We start from the raw sequence: 26,975 nt of genomic DNA, 5'->3' as shown, positions 1-26,975 counted from the left end.
ACTTCAAGGTGGATTTCTTTATCGTGCAACTCGTGCAGGAAGGCGATCGATGAAGCCGGAGGCAGACTAGTACCGTAGCATCCCCGCCGTATCCCTGGTTGCAGTGGTTGGCAGTGGCACCGGCGCCCGGGTTGTTGGTCTCACGTCAGCCCCGCCCGGGTTGGACACAACGAGGGATCCCGGACGAGCCTCATTGTATCGCCGAGGCGCCGGGCTAATGCAGAGTGACAGGAAGTCGCACCGCTGCATCCCTGTCTGTGGTGACATTCGAGGATCTCGTGGCAGGCCAAGACTGAGAGATGGGAGGTTTTCGATGTGCTCTGGGCGAGGCAGGATGGCGAGGAGAATGGGTGCGGAGTACGGTGCGTAGAGTGTGGAGTTGCTAAAGGAAACCGGGCTTGGAAGGAAGCTTAGGACGCAGATAGAGGCGGTCACATGACTAGGTATGCGGCCGGGGCTTGAAAGAAAACAACGGTCAACTCTAATTGATGGATTTATCAGTATCCTTGTTCTACTCTACTCTCCTTGACTTGCGAGGTTTGTTGCGAGGTTGTCCTGGCCATCGCTCACGGCGGTCATCTAATTATCCTCTCTCCATCGGTTATATATTTTGGCGTGGTGGCTGGCGGACCGCGAAGCCTCCCGAAGCAGCGGCCGCACCTTGGTACGGTTGGCAGATGGCAGGTTTTCCAGAATCCCCCGTAGATCTTCCAGATCTGACAGGTTTAGTTTGGTACTTATTGCATCGGAAAATCATGATCTCCCCTCAGGCCGCGTCCAGGCCCGGGATGGAACCCAACAAGCCAGACCCGACTTCATTTGTATGGCCGCTGTTGGCGCCGCACTAATGCAGAACAGCCAAACCGTCACATCAGTGCATCCTGGCTCGCTGAGCTAGTCTATCATTCGCCAATTAAGCGTCCTTTGGACAAAGCAATAAGGCGCCGGCCGGGTTGGAGGGGTCTCTCACCGCCGTTCAACTGATCCTATAAGCATAAGCGCCTGCCAACCTTCTTGCCTACGTATCCATCCAACCCCGCAGCCGCAGTAAGGGAGAACCTTGCTGGACACGACACCCAACTGAAGAGGTCGAATTGCAGACTCACGCTCAACATGGAGACCGATGGCTACCAGCTCTACACCAGCGCAGCTAATCTCGACGGTTTAAAGCGTGCGGTGCAGGACTCGGTCAGTGGCTTTATCCTTTTCGCTCACGTCCGCCGAACCAGCGAAGACACACGCGCAATGCCACAGCCGCGACCGGAGTATTTCAATTCGCGACTTTACTCAAGGCAGCAGAGGCAGGAATGGCGGGAATTTATGAGTGGCGGTTTCGATGTATGTGCGCAGCCAAAATATTGTCCCCGAAGTTGACACGGTATGGTGAACGATTACTAATGCGAACAGCTGGAACCGATGCTCGCCTCAATTCTGGGAGCACCCATGACCTCGCTCCACGTCCAATATCCATTGATCATCCCCTTGACGCCCGGGAAGCTAGGCCGACCAGGATCGCTTTACCGGGCGCATCCCTGCCGCGAGAGCGGTATTTCACTCTGGAGGCCACTTCGCGAAGGCCTGGGAGCGGAGAACGGGCTGTTTCACATCTACCCTGGATCGCATATGATCCAGTCCGAGGAGGAACTGAGGGCTAGCCAGATACCCCCGCGAGAGGTCCGGATAAACCGGGACCAGGTTCTTGTCACGCGCGGCGGGCTCTGGATCCAGCCGGGACCAGTTGGGGGTGGAATTCTGATGTGGATGGGGTTCTCAACAAGGTCCGTTGGACCGGGGATGGACGCGTATACGTTGGGTGTGGTAGCCGATGCTTGCGCAATGCCGCTCGTACAGTAAGCGACGATGACATGCGTTACGAACACAATGACAATATGACACGATAGGGTCGGGTAGGCTCTAAACATTCCTTGAAAGTGCGACCGCATCGCTGGGCGGCTTTTCTGATTTCTTCATGCTCGTGCTTGTCCTTTGTACCGTTAGTTGAGCGATCATGATATCTACCTTTTGCATACTCGAATGCGTGACTCCGGGGATTGGTGCAGACGACCTCGGGAGCAGGCCAGATCCTGAGCAAGCAAAGCTACGTCTCCAGGTTGTACGGTAGACCTTTCAGCCACCACTCGCACGCTGGTGGCGTACTTTCTTCCTCCACAAAGGGGTTTATTTTCTGATTGCGAGAACCAGTAGATTCCAGCAATGCTGCGTCTGAGGAGAGACTCGACGTCGAAGCCTAGGTGTCGGAAGGAACGCGGCCCGCGGGTCCAGACCCTTGGCATTGGGGATGATGTGAGGAATGGTGCAGGTGGAAATTAGGCGCTTGCAATCACGGGTATAATCTACCCTGATGTGCGCAGGCATGCATGCTGCTGCGTCGATCCGCAACAGGCTGCACTATGGAGCGAACCGTGCGAGGACGGATCTTCCTTGTAGACCTTGGTCCTTTCCTTCGTTGCCCGCGCTAGAGACTGGACGCCTAGCAACACTCATTGGCAGGAATCTTCATGGCTGCCCACCAAGGTCTTCGCGATTGCCCTTCACTCCTCGGATTGGTGAGCTTCATCCTTCGAGACTGCGAGAGGATTTGCAAGGGTCGGGCCTTCGGGTGCCGGACCGCATTCCCCTCGTGATGGAGGAAGTCTTTTCCCACGCTAATGCAGCTTGCAGCGCCACGGCAACAATCCTACGGAGAACGCCGTCTGCATGGCAATTGGAAGACGCATCCCGGGACCGTGGGCGTGGGCGGCTGGATCACGAGCGATAGGCAGTCACTGTTATCGGCTCAACGAAGGCGGGGAAGCCGGAAAGGCTTTGACATGAGCGACAGGAGTCCTTTTCCTGGCTCAACATCCACTGCCTTGCAAGAGTATTGAGAAGTAGTCAACGTTGATGTATCCGAGTGGAAAAAAGAGTAGCGGATGGTGTTCTGCCAGCCAGCACCGCTTTCCCATCAGCTTAGTCAGCCGCCTTGTAGTGGACCAATCATCGCAGTTCTCGCAGCAACTGTTGGCATCTCTTGCCCATCAGGCCATCTTCTCATCTCCCGCTCCGGCCAAGTTTTGTCTTGTATGATTCCAATACACTTTGATGCTATAGCACAGAGCTTAGTTGAATTGTTGTTTTTGGGATTGGTCTCGAGCTTGATCGGATGAGGCTCGCATTACAATGCCTCCCGTCTCCAAAACATGTCAGAGCTGCGCCGATTCTAAGGTGCGCTGCGTTCGAAATTCGGACAACGCTGGCGAATGTACACGGTAATCTCCCTACTCTATCGAAAAACAAGAATAGTCTGATGTGTACTACGCAGATGCCGGCGTTTAAGGAAAGAATGTCTTTATCGCCAGACTGGTCGCCGATTCAAAGGCTTCCAAAAGGATCGTTGAGCACTGTTTGCGGATGATATTTTATTTTGTTCTGAAGTGTGACTTAGGAGAATTGCAGCTCTGGAGTCCAAAATTAACGAGCCTACTGTCGACCAAGTGGGTTTAGGCAATACAGAACACTTCGTGCCTTTATCCGATGGCGAGTCGGCGATCAAAGATATCATCAGTCGAGGCGTCCTTGACGTGGAAACGGCCGAACGATATCTCAGCAACTTCAAGACCAAGATGTTACCTCACTTCTGCTTTGTAACTGTGCCCCCTGCTGTATCCGCCAAGCAGCTCCGTCAAAAGAAGCCTTTCCTTTTCTTAGCAATCCTCGTGGCGTCTTCGTACGAGAACATGCCATTACAGCGGGCGTTGGGACATGAGTTCAAGAGCCTCGTTGCATCGCGCATGGTCGTGGGTGGAGAGGTCTCGTTTGAGTTGCTTCAGGGGCTGTTGGTTTTCCTCGCATGGTACGGCTGTCATTGATTTAACATCATGAACCTGACAGTGACAGGTCACACTACCACTCCAAACCACAGCGATATACACAATCTCTTCACCTGGCTGTGAGCCTCGTCGTTGATCTCCGTTTAGACCGTCCGCCGCAGACAAAGATGTGGAAAACGGGATTGCGCTTCGGGCCTCAACATGACTCGCAGGACAAGACACTGACACGACCTTCTTGGGGAAGAGATGAGCAGAGGGCTGTCCTGGGCTGTTACTACTTGTCCGCTTCGTAAGTGGTTCTGCTATTGGAGTGGGTATTGATTAGCACTGGCTAACATACCGCTAATATCGCATTAGGGTTGCGATGCTCGTGCAGAAGATATCAACTATTCCGCGCCTCCCCTACTACGAAGAATGTTGCAAGGCACTCCTCGAAGCCAACGAGCATCTTCATGACAAATACATGACCTACGTGATACAGCTCCAATTCATCGCAGGTAAAATCGACAATCTCTCTTCAAAGCACACACTAGACTTAGAAAAGCCTGGATCGGGATCGGAGCTCTACATCACCAGTCTCAACTCCGACCTGGAGGTGTTTCGTCGTCGTTTGCCTTTCGATATCTACGAAAGCCGTATGTTCTGATTCACTAGAATGTTTCATGATACTAACCGAGGCATGTACAGAGCTCTCCTTGCTATTCAGTACCACGCCACCGGGCTCTGTTTGTACCAGCTAGCTCTCAACATTAGCGGCCAACACTCTCAACCGCATTCAACTTTTGACCCTGTCTCCCTCTCCTTGAGAGACGAAATGTCAATGTCGGCAATTGTTTCAGCAACATCAATTCTCAATCTATATATTGATTCCCCATCCAATGAAGAAGTCGGGTTCAACAATACACAATGGGTCCAGATGGGGGTTGCCTTGCTCGTTGCCTATCGACACACTGTCGCAGCCGACAAGCCCGACCAAACAGCTTCTTTCCTCAGTACCTTGTCAAAACTGGAATCGAGAACCGGGGCATTGTCTACTGCCAGCGTAGATACCAACGGAGCGCGAGATATCTTCTTCAACTTTGAAAAGCGTGTAGTTCAGATCCGGCGCTGGGTCGAGGAACTCAATAAAAGACAGGAAGAAATGTCTCACGCTCGCACCGACGCATTCCAGCAACAGCAAACGCTATATTCTGACCTGATTGATTTTGACATAAACGGGCTTATGCGGGCCACAGGACAGCTCGATGGCTCTTTATGGGATTCGCTGCCAGTCGAAACTTCGGCTTCGCAAGTTTTCGCTGGATTTTCTTATGCGCCTTCCATTGAGCAAATGATGGGCGATTGGGTATGACATTTATCCAAGAGCTATGTTGTGAAACTTCCATTCCAGAATTTGTTCTTGATCCTCAATAGGAGCTTCAATTGGCCCCAACTTAGGCTCGGTGGCAGTGTCTATCGCCGAGCCGATACTGACGACCGGCCAGGGGCCTCAGCATCACCGACCCGATCGTACATATAGAAGAGCGATCCTGACGAGAAAACATCATTATTTACTCTCAAACCAGATCACTTCAGTCGGCATTCTTTCTCAATATGGTATTCTCAATCTCTCGCGCATCAACAGTGTTCCTGCTCTTTTCTTCAGCATTCTCCTTTACTCCATGTCCCCTGCTCGGCCCTGCCTTCCCGCCATGGACTCTGGACACAAGCGACAAGACCATTGCGAGTGCCCTGGAAGCCCTGACACGGGAGCTGGACATGCTAGTATCGACAAACACCGGTTCTCATGGGGATGTCTCTCCGAATACCACCTTCAGCATCGCCCTATCCTCGGCTGACTCTGGGAGCGCGCAAGACGAACCCTTCTTCTGGCAGTATCATCATATAGCGCCCGCGTTGAGCCGCTCTGCGGCTGGCTCTCGTGTCGCCGATGAAAATAGCATTTACCGCATTGGTGGTCTTACAGAGGTCTTCACTGTGTGGTGCCTGCTTCTCTCGGGAGGAGACCATCTTTTGAATGATCCTGTTACTAAATATCTTCCCGAGCTGGCCAATGGCACGAGTACTCAGGACGATATTGAACATGTCCTGTGGGATGATGTTACTGTTGGCCGGCGTTCGAGTCATATGTCTGGGCTTGCGAGAGATTGTAAGTACGCCATTAACTGATTCAGGACAATACCTGATCCCCGATAAACAGATTGCTCTACCAATTTTACTTTGCAAATGAGTCCTGCTAAGGCCAGTTTTCCTCCGCGCCACGAACCCCCCAAGCCTTGCTGTGGCGATGGAATTAAGTGTGATAGCAGCGGTATGACTCACTTTGTTTGTACTGCATATGTGGTACCGGATACTGATCCTGCAGAGTTTATCCAATACCTGGCGAACCAGCCTCTCGTCGCGCCACCCAGTGTAACCCAGAGCTATTCTAATATGGCATTCCATCTCCTAGGCTACATCATCGAACGAATCGCTGGTAAACCCTTCAGCGACGTCCTCCAACAATATGTATTTGACGTCTTAGGCATGACGCAAACTACAATGTTTGCGCCACTCGATTCAAGCAACGGGATTATCCCTGTTACCAAGAACGCCAGTGGTTGGTCTGCCGCCAGGCAGGAGACGAAGCGTAAGCCAACACTACCCCTCCCGTCCTGCTGAGGTTTCACTAACTTTCCAGATCAAATCCCTCTTCACAACAATTACCGATCTCTCGATCGCCGGCCAAGCAATTTTAAACTCGACGCTTCTGACCAAGTCCCGCACAAACCGCTGGCTCAGACCGGTCTCGCACACTTCCAATCCCGCTAACTCTCTCGGTATTCCGTGGGTTATTTATAGTGGCGGCTCGTACCCGAATACGTCCATGGTCGACGTCTACACGGTTTTGAGCAACGAAGGAGTAAACGGAGGCCTCTACAGCTCGTACCTCGGCTTAGTCCATGATTTTGGGGTCGGGTTCGCGATTCTCTCCGCTGATACTGAGACTCCGGCGGAGTTGAACGCACATGCAGATATAATTGAAGATGTTGTTCTCGAAGCGTTAATGGTTACAGCTCCTGAGCAGGCAGCCCAGAATTTTGGGAGAGAGTATCAGGCATCTGGGATCAATTCGTCGATTACCGTGGCGTACGATGAGCTGCCCGGACTATGTATCAATGAGTTCGTCAGCAACGGCACCGACTTCCGAGCGATCCTCGCTGCCCTGCTCGGAATCTCGAAACCAAAGGGTCTGAGTATCAGGTTGTATCCAACACAGCTGATAGACGACTCCGGCCCTGGCTCAAGGCAGGCCTTCCGCGCAGTCTTCCAGGATATAACCGAGCTAGCGGATAATGGGACTCCGACTTGTGTGTCATGGATGGATGTCGACAAGCTCACATATGGAGGTCGCGGGCTGGACGAGTTTGTCTTTGCTTTGAACGCCAGTGGTGACGCTGTGGGTGTGCAGATTCCGGCCTTGCAGGTGGACCTTTGGAGGGAGACGAACGACTTGGAGAAACGCGTATACTGAGTCGCACTGTCCTTGGCAGAGCACGTCTCTGATACCTACCTGCACCATCAGCCACAAATTCAGGACGCCAACACAAGCTAGCTCCTTCGTCTTTTGGGTCTCGGGCGCGTCCGTTGCACCAAACTAGTCTCGCCTATCTATATGCATCAAGAATCTATCAATTATCCATCGTTGTACGACCTGGAGTCCCTTTGGGGAGCGGTGGGCCTCTGCGCACTGCGCAAGAGCATGATAGCGAACTTACCCTGGTAGTCGGCTGACCTAGACCGATGGAGTCTGGGAAATAGTATGAATGCACGATTTTCTATCGGAGTTATGCACAGCGATCCAAAACCCTCCGCTTTCTGTCCACGAGTGGGCCAATGTCCACCGTTGTACGACTTGGAGTTCCTATGGGAAGCAGGGGGGCAGGTGCGCACTGCATAAGAGCAGGATAACGAACTTACCCTGGCAGTCAACTGACCTAAACCAAGTCTGGAGCCTGGGAAATGGTATGGATGCACGATTTATCCCACGGAGTTATGAACCCCGATGCAAAACCCTCTGCTCGGGTGTGCCAAGTGATGTCCTGTTACACCATTACGCAGTTGGGGATGGCAATGCCGCTGATCGGCATGTGTACATGCATAAATCAGGCTATGAAAAGCCACGCTGCACAACTAGCCGCCGTCCCAGATTCTGGATATACCCGGGGATGTCTGCCCAGCCATCTATATATGACCGTCCCACCCCAGCCTCGCGTCCACCCAACCGTGCTTCCCTCGTTTTAGTTACACTGAGCACAATCACAATGCCATCAACTCTTCTCCTCTGGTCCCTTGCGGCCATTCCTCTCTACATCGCCCTCGTCGCAACAAAATACCTCCTCCTCCACCCCCTCCGCTACATCCCCGGTCCAAAATTATGGACCATCTTCCCTGCTCTGCGCTACATATCCTGGGTCCGCGGAACCTTCGACATCGAGATGAGGCGCTTCCACGCACAATACGGGCCCGCTGTCCGCTTCAGCCGCGACGAAGTCTCCTTCATCACACCGGACGCCTGGAAAGACATCTACGGCAACGGCAGCACACCGCAGCAGAAGCACGCCCAACTACCAAAGGTCCTACACTCCGCGCAAAGCCGCGAAGCCGTAACATCAGCCGACGATGCAGAGCACAGCCGTTATCGGCGAACGCTATCGCACGCGTTTTCTGCAAAGGCGCTGGCGGACCAGGAGCCACTGATGCAGTCGTACGTCGACAAGCTGATATCACGGCTGCGCGGCGTCGCCGAGTCGAACCGCTCCGAGGACATGGCTAAGTGGTATAACCTGACGACCTTCGATCTCATCGGCGACCTGGCCTTCGGGCAGTCGTTCGGCGGCCTCGATAGCTCCGAGTACCACCACTGGGTGCGGACGATTTTTGACGTCTTTAAGACCGGCCCGATCATGTTTGTGTTTGATGCGTACCCGCTGCTCAAGCCTGTTGTCTCGGCACTCGTCCCGCGGCGTCTCACTGAAGCCAGGAAGAAGCAGACCGAGCACTCGCGCATCACAGTGCAGAAGAGACTGCAGAAGGGCTCGTATAACCGCAGCGACTTTATGGATGCGATGCTGCGGAGTCGGAGCCGTGGTGAGGATGACAAGGACGCCATGACGAAGCCGTTGACGGACAGCGAGATTGTGGCTAATTCGAATATCCTTATTATTGCTGGCAGTGAAACGACTGCTACCTTGCTCTCCGGTGCAACGTACTGGATCCTGCGGACGCCGGGCGTGCTTGAGAAGGTGGTTCGCGAAGTCCGCAAGGTCATGGTCAATGAATCAGACATCACGGTGTTGAAAGCCTCCGCCGACCTGCCGTACATGCTTGCCTGCTTCGAGGAGGCGTTCAGACTGTACCCGCCTGTGCCGACGGGCCTGCAGCGGTGGACGGTGGAACCGATCAATATCTCGGGATATGAAATCCCGCCGAGGGTATGCTTCCCTTTCCTCCTGCTTCGTGCCACCGTCATTTAAAAACAAATAATTAACATATCCCACAGACAAAAGTCTCCGTCCACCAATCGGCCGCCTACATCTCACCCCTGAACTTCCATAAACCCAACCAATTCATCCCGGAGCGGTGGCTCCCCGCCGCAAAAGAAGACCCGTCGTCCCCATTTTACAACGACAACCGCGCCATACTGCAGCCGTTCTCCGTTGGACCGCGGAATTGCCTTGGGCGGAATCTTGCGTTCGCTGAGATGCGCGTTATCCTGGCGCGTGTGCTGTGGAATTTTGATCTTGAGCTTTGCGAGGAGAGTTCGAACTGGGTGGATCAGAAGTCGTATGTTCTTTGGGAGAAGCCAGGGCTGATGTGTAGGTTGAAGGTGCGGGCGAATTAGGTCTGAAATATAGGTATGGTTGGCAAGTTTGTATGACAACGGGTTTATATTCTACCTTTCGTTCTATCCAGGAAATCGCCCTCCAAGCCTTATAATCAATGACTATCAGCAGCCCGCCCCTACCTGCGGATGGAATAGTTCTATGCAGTCGCTTATGCTCTTCTATTCAGTATGCCCATAGTGGTACAAAGAGCCTTATAATCGCCCTCCACACGCCACGCTCAGCACATTCTTCCATTCCAGGTCATGCGGTTCGTCAGCGTGAATCGAGACCTTGACGTCGAGGGCTCGCCGGAGCTGCTCTTTGGTCGAGGCATAGAGCATCCGCAACTAGATAGCCATGACGAGAGTCAGCCATCACGGCTTTCTTCCAAAGTAAGATGGCAGGGGATAGAAGGTAACCTACCCGAGTAGATGTTGCCCCCGGCATCCAAGTAATGAAAACCGTCGTGGCCCTGAGCAGCTTGCAGCTTTAGCAAAGTGTCCTCCACCCATATTTCCTATCGAGACCACGGTCATACCTCTTCCCGTCCTCTTTCAAGTCATATTCGACGTCGTATACCGCATATCGGGGTTCAGGCTCCGCCGTGATCTTGTGCAGGAAGGCCTCGTACTCCTTCTCGGGACAGCTCTCGTCTACGACGAGGGAGCGTTCGTCGGGGGTGATCTTGTAGATGATGAATTTTGGCTTGGCTGCGCCGCGCTTATAGAGGAGGTCTTTGTAGGCGTTTATGCTTTCGTCGGAGATCGTGACACTACGAAGCTGGGTTAGATGAATGTCTTCGGTGGACTAGATCGCAGGCAAACATACCCTGATGGCATCTGATGACCGTCAGTAATGGGTGGCTTGTGTGATGAGGCTGGGTACTTCGACTGACCGACATATTTGCTGTGGGTATTAAGGGGTATCAAGAGGTATCAAGAGGATGTTGGAGAAGATGAGACCGTATTCCCTCTCGCACACCTAGAAATAACCACGAATCTATGGGCGGCCGTTCGGAGCCGCGGGCCCGAGGAATAATGGCCTCTCATTGGTGAGCAGGCGAGGGGTCACATGACTCGCTTTCGGTCCGTCGGCAGCGCGGCTCCGAGTTCTCTCCTCCGCACCAACATCGACTGAATCAAACCACGATGACGTCCAACGCGCCGGAGACGATCCAGGCCAGGCGGCAACGACTATCATCAGTTCCGCGGGCGGTAAGTCTCCGGACGATCTAGACTCAGCCCAATTGCTAACATGCGGGGCATAGTGCGAGGGTTGCAAGGTCCGCAAGGTAGGCCGCATCCGATCGAGTTTTTGAAGCCAATAATCGCTAAGTACGACTAGATCCGTTGCGACCGTACAGTTCCCTGTTCAAACTGCCAAATATCGAAGATAACATGCCGTCATCCGAATGAGCGGACAAAAGGTCAGCTGCAGGTGGAGAAGATAGCGAACCTGTATGTCGCTCGCCAGCCGTTCTAGTTCTATCCAGTGACAACAATCAGTGAAGCCCTTGTGGAACGCCTGGATAGACAATACCGGGATCTCGAGTCCAGGCTAGCCGCTGTGGAGTCTTTACCGCGCACATCAGTGCAGGCTGAAGAAGGCGCCCCATCTGCTGGAGCTCGCCCTGTAGAAGAAGGAGGTCATGGTGGGCGTCTCTTCGAGGGCCCCTCTTCATTCGCAAACCAGTCCCTTCAAGCGAGCGCCGTTCTCTCCGCGTCTATAGCGGGAGACGCTGACCCAAACATTGGATTTTCAGTGGATTATCTCCAAAACACCCTCCATGATTCTCGCGAACTCACAGAGAGCCTCTTTTTTCTTCGCTCATCGGCCTCGCGACCTGCACCTGGGCCATCGGGCAAGCATCTTCCAGTTACGCTGGTGACTAGCTTACTACGCAACATAAGAGGTATATGAGTTCTCGCGGGATGTATATAAGCTAACAGAACTAGCCCGCCGCCCTATCTTCCTCTCCTCATATGCTATCAACGATCTCCAGCTGGTCGAGGGTCTCTGCCGGAAAGTCTATTCTTCAACAACGAGCCAGGCATCCATCGGGCAGATAGCCTGTGCTCATGGTGTCTTTTTCTTTGTCTTGAAAGAACTCATCGCAATGAAAGACAGCCTATGTCAGAGGTTCGATCTCCCTGCTTACCTGGACCAATGCGAGCAGACCTTCGTCACGGCGCTTGAGTCATACGAGGTTCTCGTTGTCCCGAGCTTCGAGCACATCCTCGCTCTGACTATGGGAGTGAGCAACTCCCTCTCGGCTCTCTCGCCATGATCATTAACCAATTCAACCAGATGGTCAAAGCCCAGGGCGAAATCAAACCCTCCCTGTACTGGTCTCTCGCCTCCGCTGCCGCAACGCAATGCCACTCCCTCGGGTACCACCGCGAATCCACCTATCGACAAATCCCATCTGCCAAGGCAGAGAGCATCCGACGCCTTTTCTGGACGGTGTACGTCTTTGACAAGAACATGTCGCTCGTCCTTGGTCGCGTGTCGAACAACATGCACAGCTCCCAAATCGACACACGGCATCCTTTTGTCTCCACCGACTCAGCGCTACGTGCGTGGGATGAGTCGTTTATCATGGGGATTAGGCTGGCGGGGCTTCAGGAGCGAATATTCACAAGCCTGTATTCTAGTGCCACTGCTGTTGCAGAACCTGATGAACGGGCAGCTCTTGTCCGAGAGATTGCAGGGGATATGGAGCGGTGGTATCTCGATTTGAAACAGGTGTGTTATTTCCCGCGGATATCACGGCGCACGACCACCTAGTTGACAATCTGAATTCCAGATCAACCCGACCGGGATCAACAACCCACAAGTCTTCGCCATGTCCCGAGGAAACTGGGATATCTCCTTCTACTCCACCTTGACACTGCTTCACCACTCCTCGTCCGCCAAAACAGGATCAGGAGCAGGGTACCATATTAGCTCGGAGTGCTTCAGCGCTGCACGCAACAGCCTCCTCGCGCACCTCACCTGCTTCCCGCAGTACCAGAACTCGGGCCTCCTTTCGGACGGCGAGTACGTGAATTGGATCCTGCTTTTTTCGTCCCTCACGCCGTTCCTCGTGGTATTTTTGCACGCCATTGCCGCAAAGGATACGGAGAGCGCCGAGCTCCTCTCCAAGGTCGTCGGTACCCTTGAGACGTTCCGCCGCGCTTCGAAGGGCTCGGAGAGGTTGTATCAGGTTTGTGCGACGTTTGCCCAGATTGCGGGGCGGTTAATGGACGGGGACACCGAACGACTGTCATCGCTTTCTACCGTTGGAACTCTAGAAGATACGCACATGCACGTGCCCTCGCGGATGCTTGAACCATCCAACACAGACAGCAGTCCAGGCCCAGAATTCAATTCAGCCATCCACCTGCACCGCGAAACATTCGAAGATGTCTTCGCGAGTCTAAATCACGATGGAAATCTGGGTGTGGACATGGATATGGACTCGGTGTTTGCAACTGAGCTCCTGGACGACTGGTTCACTGGGCAGCCGTTTCTGGGGAATCGGTTTGATCTGGAGTTTGGACTTTCAGGTGCGGGAGAAGGCGCAGGTGCAGGTGACTTTCGTTATTTTGCGTAGTAGGTGTTTGTTGGCCGGTGGTTTTGGAGTTGTTCTATCATTTCATCCTGTATATATCCATTTCTTCTATATCTAAGTTCTGTACAGTTATGATTCCCTTCTCTCTGTTTTCCCACCCCCTAACCCTCCACTCCATTCTTCTCCTCAAACCGAAACAAGCGTCTGCCACAAACTATCCCCCTCAAGCGCAACCATATCATCCCGACGCAACATAACCGAGACCTCAAGCCTTTCCGCCTCCCCCTTCCCCCGGCATCGCGGCAACACAAGCACAACCCCATCCGCAAAAACCCTCTCCTCTAACCCCGGAAGCCTCACAGCCCCGGGACACCCCAGCGCCTCTCCAAAATCGACCTCGTACAGCCCCTGGTCTGCCCAGCTGGTCACCACGACGTCCCGCGAGCCAAAGAGGTCCCACCCCGGGAACAACGGTCGTGCACTCTCATGCAGAGCGTAGACCTCCGCGATATGCCGCTTGGAAATGGTGCTGGGGCCCTGGGACGCTGAGATGTGTTCGCAGATGGCGGCTAGGGAGCGCATGGGGTACGCGCATGGGTCCGGGTCTGCGTCGGATGTTGAGGAGGCAAGATCCACCGCTGGGTATGTGGTTAGGGCGTAGAGGACGGCGTTTCCGAGGTACGGCCGCTGACTTTCACTTTCACTGTGGCTGGTCATGTTTAGACGCGATCGGCCATTCACGGCCGTTACGAGGCGGCTTGTCTTCGTGCCTAGGGATCCATCGCGGCGGCTCCGGACGCGCGTGATGGTTGTCCAGAGGAGGGCGCAGAGGAGGGTGTTTGTGCTTGGTGGCTTTGGGGTGTGTTTGTGGAGGAGTTGCTTGAGGGTGTTGAGCCAGTGGGTGGAGATGGTGAAGAGCTTGGATGTGCATTCCGTCTGTGCTGATGGTAGAGCTGGTGGGAGAGCTGAGTACTCGGGGTGCAGGGCGAGGAGGTCGTCCGTGCCAGTCCCGGAGGTCTCGAGGTCTGCCAGGTCTGGGGAGAGGGCTTCTGATAGCTGGACGGGCCTTGGCCTCCTCTCTTTACCCCCGGCCGATGGGTAGACAGCAAGCGATCCGTTCTTAACATTTTCCGCCCACAGCTTTATGATCTCCGTGAGGCCCGTAGCATCAACAGCGTTGTGATGGATGCAGACGCATAAGCCTACGCTTTTGCTTTCCGTTTCCTCGCTTTGCTCGTTGTTTGCACCTGCAGGCAAAGGCGTGAAGCGAAAGATACTCGCCGCAAAAACGGGCGCACCATCTTCAAGCACACTCCCAGAAACAGGCCAGACCTCCGGTGGGGTATCGTCCAATGCCGCCCGCGCTATGGTGCCCTTGTCAACAAGCAGTGGTGCCCTATCCCCTTCCTCATATCGAATCTCGCATCCTTTGCTGCCCTCGGTAGCGAATACCCGCCCCGATAGCCAGGGGACCTGCTCGCTCAGCTTGTCGAGGCCGTCTTGCAGTGTCTCTGTGACTGACCTCGATGGCGACGCCGCGTGGAAGACCAGGAGCACCCTGATGTATGTTCTCGGCATGGCCGCGTCAAGCGGGGTTAGTTTTTCGATGTGTGGCATGATTAGATAATTTGGCTTTGTGTGTGGGACAGATGACAATTGAACTTGAATTTGGGAAGCGAGTAGAGGTTTATATTCACGCCGGTATACCTGCCCCAGGGTGTGCAGTGGAGTGGAAACATGCCGGGCCCGTGGGCCCGAATGGCCGAGACTGGAGACCCACGCCCCGAGCAGCAGCTTTAACCCCACCGAGTCTCCGAGATGAAGTTGATGTGGCTTTATGAAGCACTTGGGTCTTGCCTCTGTATTGTGCGTGGAAATACAGAAAGTTATGCATGCGAAGAGCCCTGGGGAGGCAGCCCTAACTCGCTGCTGAAGAAATTAATTGCATTGCAGTGTTCCCATTCCACAGGCTGTGGCTCACTCGATGCTGCGGGACGTAGTAGATGGACTTCGTTATGATAGTTTAGATAGACTTGTATGTCTCTTCGGGCCTCCAGCTGCAGTTGGGGACGAGCACCTTTATCAACGCCCACAGAATCCAAACACGACGCTCGTCCCCTATCACCCCTACAGTATACTTCTCGGTATCTTGCTGGATTTTCCCTACCTAGGCTAGATTGGATCGGCGTATAAGTGTCCCGAGCCAAGCAAAAAGGCTAACACAGGATGTCTACCTGGGGAGGACGCACCAATGGGGTGCTAAGGAACCAAGAAAGGAAAGACCCTGCCTGGAGTCACGTGAGATTGCGGAAACCCTAATTTGACCGGAGACTCCCACGCCAATGCCTACCTGTCGTGACTCAGAGGTCAAAGAAGTCGGAAGTAGTAAGTGACCTCTATCCCTACTACCTGCATCCAGACATGGCCACAGCTTCCCCACGTAGTTCCAGCAGAACCGAGACCGAGAGCATCCCTTCCAGAAAGAGCTCCGCGCGCGCAGCGAAGCCCGAGCTGAGATACTGGGGCAAAGACGCTTTTTGCTTCATGTGCAGGGATGAAGCGGACGATTACACCTTCCTCATCCCGGACGACGACGATAATGTACGTAGGAACCGCCTCCTCCGCGACCGCGGCCTGCTGAACTTCCACCTGCACCGCAAATCCAACGCCATCCCGCTCTGCCCAAACTGCAAAAGCCGCTACGGCAACACCCTCGATCCCGGCTTAACCTTCTACCCAGGCGACCTATCCTTCTTCATCCGCTTCGAACTGCACGATCGAGTTCGTCGAGCGAAAGCGAAAGCGAAAGCCAGCTGCCTCGACACTGGGAAATGTCCTCGAATCGTCCCGACTGCCCGGCAGTACGCTACCTGCACTAATAAGCCCGTCGGCTTGTATACTCGGGTCTTCCTGAAAAGCTGGGTTGGAACCGCACTTGTTCCAAAGGACCCGGGAGTTCTAGCACCGGTGCCATGGCGCGGTGCGCCTGTTGCTGCGATTCTCCGCGCGATTCGGATCACGGATTGTCCACGGTCCACCGTAATTTCGGAATCAGATATGAAGTAGTTGAGGATCCTGCGGGATTTGTATTTTCGAGATGATGATAATATGGTAACTGAGGTTGGTGCTGAGTATCGCGCTGATGGGGTGGATGAGGAGTTTGGTCTTGCGGGAGTTGGTCTCGATGAGGTGGGGTTGGAGGGGGATGCAGAGGATGGATTGAGATGGACTGATGACAGCAACAGCATTGAGAAGGGGGATGACGACGAAAAAGACGAGGGAGACGAGATGCCGGAGTTAGTCTTTTTTGACAGGGTAATTTGACTGTTCAACAGGGTTTTATAAAGCAGAATCCTAATTAAAAAGCGGTCTAGATAGCTAGTTTTTTTATTTTTAAGCTAAGTCGGCCACGTCTTAACTTCTTATGTAATTAGTGGTGATTTTTATTAAAAACCATGGGCTAAGATTTATATAATAATTTTATATAAATTTAAGCCATAAATACTAAAAATAATAAACTAGAAATCTAGCCTAAAAATAATAATAACTTTATTTTTAAATATATTCCTGCCCTTAATATTAACCCTACTAAATTTAATACTAAATATTTTAATAATAACGGCCCTTTATCTTTACCCCCTAAATAATTATATATTTTTAAAGCCTAAGTACTAAAAGCTGCCTAGTAATAAGCCCGGGATTATTAATATATAATTTTTAAAAAATAATTTAATAAAGATAAATATAGCTAGGTTAAAGCTATTTATTTTTATTATATTTATAATCTTAAATATAACCCCCAGGGTATAACACGCGGTTTTATAAAAATTAATTATAAATTTAGTATTTAAATAAGCTATTATAAGCATAATAAACTTTAGTATTTTTTTATTTAAAATAATTATTATAATTATAATTTTATACTTAAATTTATTTAAGTTTAATATTATTAGGCGGAGCTTAAATAAAAAAAAATCTTTATTAATTAATAAATTACCTAGCGGACCTGTATATTTAAAATTATTAAGTAAATTTATATAAAAAGCTTATTATTAGTTTTCCTACCTTATAATATATATAACTATTAGTTTTACTAGTTTTAAGCCTTGCTAAAAGGTAGATCTTTACTTTAGGTACTTATAAATAACTTTAAAAATAACTTAAACTAAAAGCTAAAATATAATAAAAAAAAGAAATAGCTTACTTAGTTATTTTTTATATATAAGTTTTTTATAAAGTTATTTTACTAATTTCCCTATATTATTTTTATAAATTACACTTACAAGACCAACCACTTTAGCCTTTTATTATTAAATATTATAGAAGTAACTTTAATAAATTAAACCTTTTATATTATTTTTAGCCTGCTTACTAATAAGTTAATTAATTTTTATAGCTTTATTTTAAATTATTTAAAAATTATTTATTAAGATTTTAAGGCCCCTAAGCCCTTAATAATAATAATAAATTATAATTTAGGCGCTTTAAGCTATATAAAGCCTATTTTTTAAAATATTAATATTATATTATATTAGTAGCATGTTTAAAAAGCTATTAAGGCCTAAATAAAAAGGTAATTTTATTTAAAAGTTAGCACTTTTACTATAAGAAAAAATTATAATAAAAATAAAAATAATTTTTTATAAATAAAAGTAAATAAAAAGTAGGAGAAAATAGCTTTAGGTCTTTTTAATATTATATATAAGCTTATTATTAAAAAGGTAAAAACTAAATAAAATAGCTTTAAAAAAAGTAAAAGGTATACTAATACTTTTTAACCTATATAAAAAAAAATAGCTTAACAGTATTTACTTTAAGCACTTTTTTAAGTATTATACTAATAATTATAAGTATTTAGGTATAATAATAACTTTATAAAATAAAAGCGCTTATATTTTTTTAAAAGCTTAAAATTCTTTGCTTAGTAATATTCTTATTTTTATATAAAATATTAAAAAGGTTATTATAACTTGTTATTAGCTTATTAATAAGGAATTTATAAAAAAAAATATTATAAGTATTAAATTTATAATAAGCCACTATTTTAAGCTATTAATAATAAAATTTTTTTATTTACTTTATAAAGAGTCCTTAAACACTATAATAAATACTTACTAAAGGGCCTTAATAAAAAATTAATTTAAAAGTATATAAAAATAGCTTTACGGGTAAAGGGGTTACCTTATATTTATATTATTTAAGCCTTTTTTAAAACTAGCCTTTAGGTTATTTACTTTTATTAATAGTAATGGCTAAGGCTAGATCTTAATACTAAAATTAATATATTAATTATATTATAAAATTTAATTATTTAAACTTAAGGCTAGTAAGGCTAGTAAGGCAAAGGCTATAGCTATAGTTATAAAAAATATTTATTTTTTTATAAAAAAATTAAGGCTAATATTTAAAAATAAAATTAGGCAAAGTAATAAAAATAAAGGCTAGCAAGGTAAGTAGCGCGCTAAAAAGTTATATAATAGGTTATTATAAATAATCTTACCCTAGCGCCTAATTAAAAAGTTATTATTATTAATAATAATAATAAAAATAAAAAACTAAAGCTACTAGAGCTAGTATAAGCAAAGTAAAAAAAAATTTATAAAGGTTAAAATAATAGCCGTGGCCAGGGCCAGGGCCGCGGGGAAGGTATTATTTTAAAGGGAGTTTTAAAGTTAATACTAGGTGTAATTAAATTTTAGGCCTTTTATTAGTTAGTATAAGTGCTAGTTTAATAGTTAAAACTTATACATGTTTGGCCTGTAGTTTAAACACTAAATTTTATATAAGAAGTGTTGGACGCTCCCTGCCTTGGTGCCTCAGGCATCCACGCTTACCCGTTTGGGACTAGCTGCACATGACTCGCAGACCTTATATATAGCGCCTTTAGTAGCCACCTAATAAGAGACTTAGGCTTTACCTACAACACTCTTTATATTATTAGGTTATAAGCTATTACTTTGTCCCAGCGCTTTAGTAATTATATATTTTTTTTTTTTTATTAGCTAGAGCAAAAACTTTTTAAAGCACTAAAATACCCCGGGTTTTTAATATATAAAATTTTTTTAAGCCTTTTTTAATACCCCTGGCCTACAGCCAATTATTTTTTTTTATTATTTTTTTATAGTACTAATTATTTAATATTAATAATTTAGCTACCTGTAGCTAGCTAATCACACCCTTTATAATTTATATTTATACCTTGCTTACATGCTATTACTTTAATACTTTTAGCTATGTTAAGGTGTAGACCCTGGATAAAGGGTAAATCCAGGGGGTAGTTTTAATATAAACTAGCTAGGTAGTAATTCCCCCCGCATGTTATTATTTTAATACTTATTATAAGCTAGCTATTATTAGGTGTAAACTAGGGGCTTTATTTATAAGCTAATTAAATTTTTTTATAGGCCCGGGCAAAGGGTAATTTAAGGGCATTTAAATAAACCCAGGGGTAGTTTATTTTAATATAGGCTAGCTAGGGTGTTATATATAACTATATATTTTTAAGGTTACTTCACGCGGGGTATATTATTATAGCCTTATTTTATACTTTTTTTTTATACTTTGTTTTAACTTTTCTAGCCTTAATTAGCTAAATTTTAATAATATTATTTTTTTATTAGTTACCGGGCTGCTTCTCACGCTAAATTTAAATTTTATATTTTTTTTTTACTTATTAAACCGCCTTTTATACTAAATCCAAATTACTAAAATACTAAAATAACAAGGGGTGTATAGTTTATTAGCTAGCTAATAATAACTTTATAAGGGGTATATATCTTATATAATTAGCTAATAACAAGCCTTTAACATCTTTATACTTTTATTCCCCGCGCTAAGCTATTTCCTGCGCTAAGCTATTTTTTATATTAAATTTAACCTACTAGGATACTAAAATAATAAGGGGTGTATAATTTTATAACTAGCTAATAATAAGCTTTTTAATATTTTTATACTTTTATTCCCCGTGCTAAGCTGTTTCCCGCGCTATAACTTTTATAAAAGGTGTATAGCTTATTTAGTAAGCTAATAATAATTTTTTAAAAGGTATATACCTTATAAAACTAGCTAATAATAGGCCTTAAATATTTTTATACTTTTTTTTTCCCGTGTTACTAGGCTAACATGCCACAAGAAATATACTAGGGTATAGTTTATTAAAATAATTAATAAAAGGTTAATAAATAGTTTTTTTTTTCTTTACCTATAAGCTTTATGCGTTTTTTAATTAGGAAAAACCACCAGGTTTAATTTTTTATATATATTAGTAGTTTATTATATTTACTAGTTAAGGGATATATTGGACGCTTCCTGCCTTGGTGCCTTAGGTATTCACGCTTACTTATTTAGGACTAGCTGCACGTGACTTGCAGACCTTATATATAGCGCCTCCGGTAGCCACCCAATAGGAGACTCAGGCTTCACCTACAACGCTCTCTATGTCATCAAGAAGTTAGAATTTAAAGCGCTGCGCGCCCGCGCGGAGTATTCTGCCGCTAAGCTAAGCCTAATTAGGAAGCGGCGACGGGTTGATTATGTTAGCACCCGCTCCCAATCGGGGTTCCGCTTCATAAAACCCTGTTGAACAGTCGAATTACCCTGTCGAAAAAGACTGACTCGAGATGCCGCCGCGGAAAAAGCAAAAGCGGGCCACTGGGGATGAGGATCGCGTTTGGGTTCTGCGCGGATATGACCTCGAAACGAGGGAATGGGAATACACTCGAGACGCATTGGCGGAAAAGGAGATTAAAAAGAGTTTGTGCTTGCTGGGGCTTCCTAGGCAGAGGCAAATGCTGGTAAGAAGCCAAACATAATCTGACTAGCAGGCGGGATTGCCTTGCAGTGCCGCACGGATATCGGCAATGATGGGTTTACCCGGGGGCGAAAATAGGAGCAGCGAGGAGGAAGCTTCAGACAAGAAAGTGCGATTAGGGAGTGAAGGCGCTGAATGCTTTGATGTGCATTTGTTAGTGGCTACAACGGCTTGCATTGAAGACTGCTGATGCCAGGACACCCCGTAAATGTATGCACTTCTTATTATCAGTCAACAAGATACATTTCGACCATGCGGCGACCAGATAAGTAGAATTCGGGCAGATCACCTTCTCCCATCTATCCCATAAGTCCTTCTCATTCTGTCGCTTTCATTGGGCGACGCTATGTCCCATTAGCAGGCTGCTCATACACAGCCCCATCAATCGTCGTCGTCAGCGTCCCATTCGCATTGAAGATATTGAGCATCACATCGATAGAAAGTTGAAACCCGTCTGGACCTGTCTTCTTAGTCGCAGTAACAGCCCCAGTGCCTTTGAGATCCGAGGTCCAATTCAAATTGCTGAGCCATGGATTCGTGGGGTCTGGAGTCCCAGTGACAGACTCGAAGCCGTTGATAATGTGCTCGCCGTCATCAGAGTAATCGTCGTACTCTACTGAGACCGTCCGGATCACGGAGGTGGAGTCTGCTATCAAAGTTGCATTGGCTGTGCCGCTGACTTTGCCGCGGAGGGTGTATGTACCCTGTGGTAATCCCGATTGCACTGGGAATTCCGAGCCGGGAGGAAATGGGGTTGCCCATGGAAGGAAGTCTGGGATGTCGAAGATCGTTTCCGGGACTGTGGGTTCGCGGTCTTTGAGCCGCGCGAGCATGACGCGGTACGTACGGCCGCCCTGGGCTGTGGACTCGGGACATGGAAGAGGGTTGACACCGCCGCATGCTGGCGCTGTCACAAGAGCTTGCCAGTAGACAATTTGCGTGCCGTCATAAGAGAATGCAGGGTCTGCGCGGCCGTTCCAGTTGGGGTCGTTGGGGCTTCCATCTGACCCGTCACCGTGCGCATTGACTTGTTGACCGAAGTAGCTGCCGCGGTCCCCTTCGCTATCTATAAGGATAGGCTGAAAGAAGCGTCGATGATGGTTGTTCCGCGTGGATGCTGCGGCGGCCACTGTCACGATATCGATCAATGGGGGGATGCCGCGCATTCCGGACATCCACATCTGGCGGTTTGAGCCTCTGGTGTCCATCACCACGAACCATTTGTTGTCGTGCGAAAAGGACACAGGGTCGGCGTATTCCGGATGGCTCGTCAAACGTCGGACTTTGCCGGTAGTGACATGCACTGCAAAGATGTCGTGGTTGTTCGCTTCGTGGGTAGGACCAATATAGAGAATCTCGTCGCCAGAACCGCTGAATCCTCGCAACTCGCCAACACCGATGGCGTCGTAGTGCAACTCCAGCTCGCCTTTTTCATTCAGGTCTAGGATCGACGGTCCAAAGGGATTTTCAAGCAAGTTGACGTCGACTAGGTCATATCGTGGGGCAAGCGGAGCGCCCGTCAAAGGGTTCGGGTTGAATTCCAGTCGCCCAAAAAATGTATTTTGGCCGCCATCTGGAGTGAATGAGCTCCATCCCATGTGCACATCGTCAGGATGTAATCGCATTTCACGAGGCACCCCTCCAGGGCCCGAGCCGTCTAACGTGCTCGGCCAGAAGATGGGATAGATGAAAGTGTTGGCCGGAGTGCAGTCATCACTGGCGAGTAGGAAATCACCGCAGTCAATAATATTGTGGCCCCATAGGGCTTTCTTTCCACTTCGAGCAACATGCGGATAGTCTTTCTGAGGATCGAGAGACTGGGCATTGCTTTCTGGAACACCGCACGTAAGGCACTTCCAAGGGTCGCCATTAGCGAACAAAGTGCCGTCGGTCTTGACGAGAATCAACTGCTCCCCGGTGTAGATGTTGGCGGGATCCGGGGAAGCAGGGGCGCCAATAAACTCGAGATTCACCACGACATGGTCCCCGTCCGGAGTAAAGTCTCCTGATTGGAAGTCAATAAATTCTCTCCCGATACAGCCCGTCTTGTGCGGGTTCACTTCCACCGTGCAAGCACCAGTCGCATTACTTCCAACCACTGGGGGCAGAGGAAGTTCGATGATCTCAATGCGTTCTGGGCCGGGTGGTTCGGGCGTGGACTTCCCGGAGGCGATGGAAAACCAGAAGATGGCTGTCAGAACCAAAGAAAGAATTGCCATGTTGAGCAAGCGGTGTAGCGGCGTGGTATACTGAGAAGGACTCGACGATAACCGTGGTAGAAGGGCTGTATATGTGTAGTTACTGCCATCTTGGTGGTTATTGTGCCAAGACTTGCGCAGGGGCACAGTTTGCCTGTGCATCTCAGCCTTCGTAAACCATGCCATTGTGAGCGGTGGCTGCCTAACCAGCGCGTTGAAGAATGCAGGTCGCTGTTTGCTTGCCCGAGATCTGTCACGAGTTCAGCAGCAAAGTAATTCAGAGAGCATTCGAAGGATCTGTCCTGCTTTTCAAGCGTGGCTGTGGCCAGACTAGTGGCCAAAGCACATCGTAAACCATCCCCCATCAAGGAACGAATACGAGCCCGCATTAGGGAGATTTAATCTGCAGATCCCCCGGAGATTATAGATTCGAGATAGTACCAGCCCTACCAAATCATGCCACTGCGCCGGTCCCACTCGAAATCACATCATGGTTGTGCCCAATGCAAGCTGCGCCGGATCAAATGCGACGAGGCACGTCCAGTGTGCAGTTCTTGTCATAGGAAGCAATTGCCATGTGCCTATGAGAGTCTTCCTCCCCCGCCCTCTCTGGTTGCCGAAGCTCCTCCGACGGAGCGATGCGCATATACCCTCCCTCTCCAAGAGTTGGAGCTGTTACATGGTTGGCATACGACAACCGCTGCATCTTTAGCGAGTGCGGAGCCGCTGCAAGGGATTTTGCGCACTGTCATACCCCAAGAGGGACTGTCACATCCGTTTCTCCTTCACGGTATCCTGGCTATTTCTGCACTGCACCGAGCGCAGGCCGTACCAGCATCCGACGACAGGCGACAGAAATACATCGATACCGCCATGGCGCACCATCGAAGCTCCTTGGTAATGTGTGGTCAAGTTCTCGATAACATCACACGTGCCAATTGCCATGCTCTCTTCGGCTTCTCTTGTCTGGTGCCTGTGTTTGTGGTCGGAGCTCACAGAAAGACCCGGAGCCCAACCCCAGTCCAGGATATCACTGACGTGGTTGAATCATTCAAACTCATCCGAGGGTCGGCGTCTGTCGTGGACCGCGCCCGACCTTGGATTGAAGAAGGCCCATTGCACCCTCTACTCCGCGTAGGTCGTTATCACCAGGAACTGACGGGGGCCGCAAAGCAGCAAGCGGCGGCATTGGCCTTCAGAATCCAGTCGATCATGGGAACCATGCCAGAGATCCTGTTGGAATCATGCGTTCGCACCTCTCTCGGTAGCCTCCTACATATGCTGCAGATCTGGCTGGAGACTGGCGACGAGCGTGCGGTTATGGCCTGGCCAGTTCAGACGGATTCATTGTACTTCGACTTGCTGCTCCAGCAAGACCGGGCTGCTGTAATTGTCTTGGGACTGTTTGGTCATGTTTTGAGTATTATTCCAAGGTATTGGTGGTTTGAAGGATGGGCTATGTATTTGGTAGAGCTCTGTGGAGACTGTCTATCACCGACTGATCGAGCGATGCTTGCGGTGGACGTAGTATGAGAAAATGTGGATCAAAAACCTGCAGTGCTCAGTCACTCACGAGCTACGCCAAAGAACAATTGAAATAGTAGCAATTGTATTCATTAAGCTGATGATGGCAAGAAGGGAGAGAGAAAAAGGAACGGACAACCCAGTGGGAGGCGACCACGTGCTTCTGTTCCCGCTTAGTCAGCCCAGTTTCCGGGACTCCGACTGTCCACCAATCTCATGTCTCTCCAATCTCCATCCGCCATCCTCCCTGGCCCTCATGGTTTCTTCTTGACCACTCTCGTCTCCGTTCTCCAAGATGAGAATTGAATCCCATTCTTTGAGAGTCAATTATATTAGCAGCATTTTCTTTGTCACTCAATGGCTATCCTAGTGGGCCTCCTCTTGAACCAAGCGTTGTGTTGCCGTTCTCGTTTTGTGGAACCTCCACGGCTTGATCCTGCGTTCAAACAACTCATCCAATTCCGCCGCGGATCGTCTGAGATTGCATTAGCGATATTCTGGCTGCGATTCTGGCCGACATACCCGGTAGTCTCCGGGATCAGAAACCACATTCCAAGTGCGAAAGGGGCACCAACCCCCGCATAGAACCATCCCGTCTTCAGCTCCCAGTTCCACTCATTCGCGTTGGTCATGTACGGCACCAGAACGTTCATAATCACTCCGATCACGCAGGTTGATGCAGCGCCGAAGCCGGCGGTATACGGTCGCAGGCGTTGGGAGGAGATTTCGCCGATGTAGCCCCAGCCAGTGGCGCCATTTGCGGCGAGTCCGACATCTAATGTAGTTAGTCGGGGGGGAACATAAACCAAGACAAGGAAGACGCACTCCAGAAACAGGCAAACATGACGAAGATATACGTGGACGCCTTTACCTCCGGCGCCACTCCGATGATCCCAATAGCAATGCACGACAGCCATGACAGGGTGGTCCCGCTACAAGCGAGCAGCCGACGCCCCGTGAAGTCGACAACCGTGACTAGCACAAGGACTGTGCCAATTTGGATTGAGGAGGTAATGACTTTGACTCGGAAGGGATCGTCGATACCGGCTTGCTGGAAAAAGTACGTCCCAAACGTTCCGAACAGAGTCAATCCAATGAATTGCTGCGACATGTTCGTCCACAACGAGATGACCGTCCGCAGTCCGTTAGTTCCGCGGAATATTTCATACCAATGTTCCCGGCGCTGTTCGACTGCCAAGGCGCGTTCGTGTTCTGCGGACATCACCAAAACCTGCAACTGATGGTCCACATCATAGTTTTCCACTCCTCGATGTAGCTTCAGGAGCTCTTTCTTGGCTCGATCCAGCTTTCCGGCGTTTACACACCATGCCGGGGTCTCCGGTACCACAAGATATATTAGCAACATCAGTCCGAGTTGGGCCCATTGCGTGTAAATGGGGGTTCGGAAATCCGTGGGGTCACTGCGCGAGAGATGCTGCAGAGCGACCTGGGCGAAGAACGAACCCAGCGTCCACCACAAACTGTAAGCCATCAACAAAGTACCGCGAATCCGAACCGGTGCCACCTCGGAGATATACGTGGGAACGTTCGACTGGACGCAGCCGACTCCAATTCCTGCAAGGAGTTTGCCGACTAGCCAGCCCTGCCAGACCGTGGTTACTGACTCGGCAATTACACTGCCAACCAGCACAAGCCAGTACGAGTACATGCCGACTTTACGACCATATCGGCTCGACAAGAAGGGCAAGCTCGTCATACCAATAATTTGGCCGCAGGACATGATGGAACTCCAACCGCTGAGGATCGGGGAAGCAAGAGCGGGAGACCCATCCGCGGATGTCTGCGTTGCAAATTGAGCCACAAATCCCTTGTTGGCAATGATACTCGCGTTGATCCTGTGTCTGTTAGTACAGTTCGACCAAAAAGAAGCGCTACAAACTTACCCAATCTGATACCCATCAGTGGCAGCGCTAAAGGCCATTGCGAAGCACACCAGAGTGGCAAGCTTGAATGTTTTGATGGTCTCGAAGACGGTGAGGTGCTCATAGCCTGTCACAAGCTGTCCTCTATTTGCTGCCTCGATAGCGGCCTCACTCTTTCCAGGCGCAGTCCGCGTGTCGACATGCTCAAGCTCAACTGGGCGAGGTTGGGGTTTCTCTCCGGTCGTCGTGATTGCCATCTTGAGCGGTAATGCAGGTCAGGTTGCGTGGTTAGCGCAGCACATGGCGAGCA

The 26,975-nt window shown here is 49.2% G+C and overlaps 10 protein-coding genes across 10 annotated transcripts; 6 read left to right on the top strand and 4 right to left on the bottom strand.

The window, feature by feature from the left end:
* Positions 1–3,180: 3,180 nt before the first annotated feature.
* On the top strand, positions 3,181–5,181 carry DSM5745_07307 (fungal specific transcription factor domain-containing protein; the record flags this gene model as incomplete). Its single annotated transcript, XM_026749323.1, has 6 exons — positions 3,181–3,225; positions 3,323–3,393; positions 3,446–3,853; positions 3,898–4,119; positions 4,188–4,465; positions 4,508–5,181. The coding sequence occupies 6 exons, from the start codon at positions 3,181–3,183 to the stop codon at positions 5,179–5,181; spliced, it is 1,698 nt and encodes a 565-aa protein (XP_026602413.1).
* A 242-nt stretch (positions 5,182–5,423) lies between these two features.
* On the top strand, positions 5,424–7,344 carry DSM5745_07306 (serine hydrolase domain-containing protein; the record flags this gene model as incomplete). The annotated part of the gene is made up of 4 exons (XM_026749322.1): positions 5,424–5,979; positions 6,031–6,141; positions 6,196–6,410; positions 6,511–7,344. The coding sequence occupies 4 exons, from the start codon at positions 5,424–5,426 to the stop codon at positions 7,342–7,344; spliced, it is 1,716 nt and encodes a 571-aa protein (XP_026602412.1).
* Positions 7,345–8,134: 790 nt separating this feature from the next.
* On the top strand, positions 8,135–9,714 carry DSM5745_07305 (cytochrome P450; the record flags this gene model as incomplete). Its single annotated transcript, XM_026749321.1, has 2 exons — positions 8,135–9,304; positions 9,373–9,714. The coding sequence occupies 2 exons, from the start codon at positions 8,135–8,137 to the stop codon at positions 9,712–9,714; spliced, it is 1,512 nt and encodes a 503-aa protein (XP_026602411.1).
* Positions 9,715–9,909: 195 nt separating this feature from the next.
* On the bottom strand, positions 9,910–10,536 carry DSM5745_07304 (actin-binding ADF family protein; the record flags this gene model as incomplete). The annotated part of the gene is made up of 4 exons (XM_026749320.1): positions 9,910–10,044; positions 10,121–10,169; positions 10,236–10,469; positions 10,526–10,536. 4 exons carry the CDS (start codon positions 10,534–10,536, stop codon positions 9,910–9,912), a joined length of 429 nt encoding a protein of 142 aa, XP_026602410.1.
* Positions 10,537–10,845: 309 nt separating this feature from the next.
* On the top strand, positions 10,846–13,292 carry DSM5745_07303 (Zn(II)2Cys6 transcription factor; the record flags this gene model as incomplete). Its single annotated transcript, XM_026749319.1, has 7 exons — positions 10,846–10,911; positions 10,965–10,988; positions 11,042–11,154; positions 11,203–11,609; positions 11,653–11,951; positions 12,005–12,442; positions 12,504–13,292. The coding sequence occupies 7 exons, from the start codon at positions 10,846–10,848 to the stop codon at positions 13,290–13,292; spliced, it is 2,136 nt and encodes a 711-aa protein (XP_026602409.1).
* A 144-nt stretch (positions 13,293–13,436) lies between these two features.
* DSM5745_07302 (uncharacterized protein) lies at positions 13,437–14,867 on the bottom strand (the record flags this gene model as incomplete). Its single annotated transcript, XM_026749318.1, has 1 exon — positions 13,437–14,867. The coding sequence occupies one exon, from the start codon at positions 14,865–14,867 to the stop codon at positions 13,437–13,439; it is 1,431 nt and encodes a 476-aa protein (XP_026602408.1).
* Positions 14,868–15,671: 804 nt separating this feature from the next.
* Positions 15,672–16,574, top strand: DSM5745_07301 (uncharacterized protein; the record flags this gene model as incomplete). The annotated part of the gene is made up of 2 exons (XM_026749317.1): positions 15,672–16,289; positions 16,317–16,574. The coding sequence occupies 2 exons, from the start codon at positions 15,672–15,674 to the stop codon at positions 16,572–16,574; spliced, it is 876 nt and encodes a 291-aa protein (XP_026602407.1).
* A 4,830-nt stretch (positions 16,575–21,404) lies between these two features.
* Positions 21,405–23,279, bottom strand: DSM5745_07300 (uncharacterized protein; the record flags this gene model as incomplete). The annotated part of the gene is made up of 1 exon (XM_026749316.1): positions 21,405–23,279. One exon carries the CDS (start codon positions 23,277–23,279, stop codon positions 21,405–21,407), a length of 1,875 nt encoding a protein of 624 aa, XP_026602406.1.
* A 435-nt stretch (positions 23,280–23,714) lies between these two features.
* On the top strand, positions 23,715–24,791 carry DSM5745_07299 (Zn(II)2Cys6 transcription factor domain-containing protein; the record flags this gene model as incomplete). Its single annotated transcript, XM_026749315.1, has 1 exon — positions 23,715–24,791. One exon carries the CDS (start codon positions 23,715–23,717, stop codon positions 24,789–24,791), a length of 1,077 nt encoding a protein of 358 aa, XP_026602405.1.
* Positions 24,792–25,148: 357 nt separating this feature from the next.
* Positions 25,149–26,922, bottom strand: DSM5745_07298 (putative MFS alpha-glucoside transporter; the record flags this gene model as incomplete). The annotated part of the gene is made up of 4 exons (XM_026749314.1): positions 25,149–25,257; positions 25,305–25,557; positions 25,608–26,638; positions 26,687–26,922. 4 exons carry the CDS (start codon positions 26,920–26,922, stop codon positions 25,149–25,151), a joined length of 1,629 nt encoding a protein of 542 aa, XP_026602404.1.
* Between the last annotated feature and the right edge of the window lie 53 nt (positions 26,923–26,975).

This window comes from Aspergillus mulundensis, assembly GCF_003369625.1.
Source record: "Aspergillus mulundensis strain DSM 5745 chromosome Unknown scaffold_7, whole genome shotgun sequence".
Classification (NCBI taxonomy): Eukaryota; Fungi; Ascomycota; class Eurotiomycetes; order Eurotiales; family Aspergillaceae; genus Aspergillus; species Aspergillus mulundensis.
Note: the sequence above shows the minus strand (reverse complement) of the source record. Positions and strands in the feature narration are given on the sequence as shown.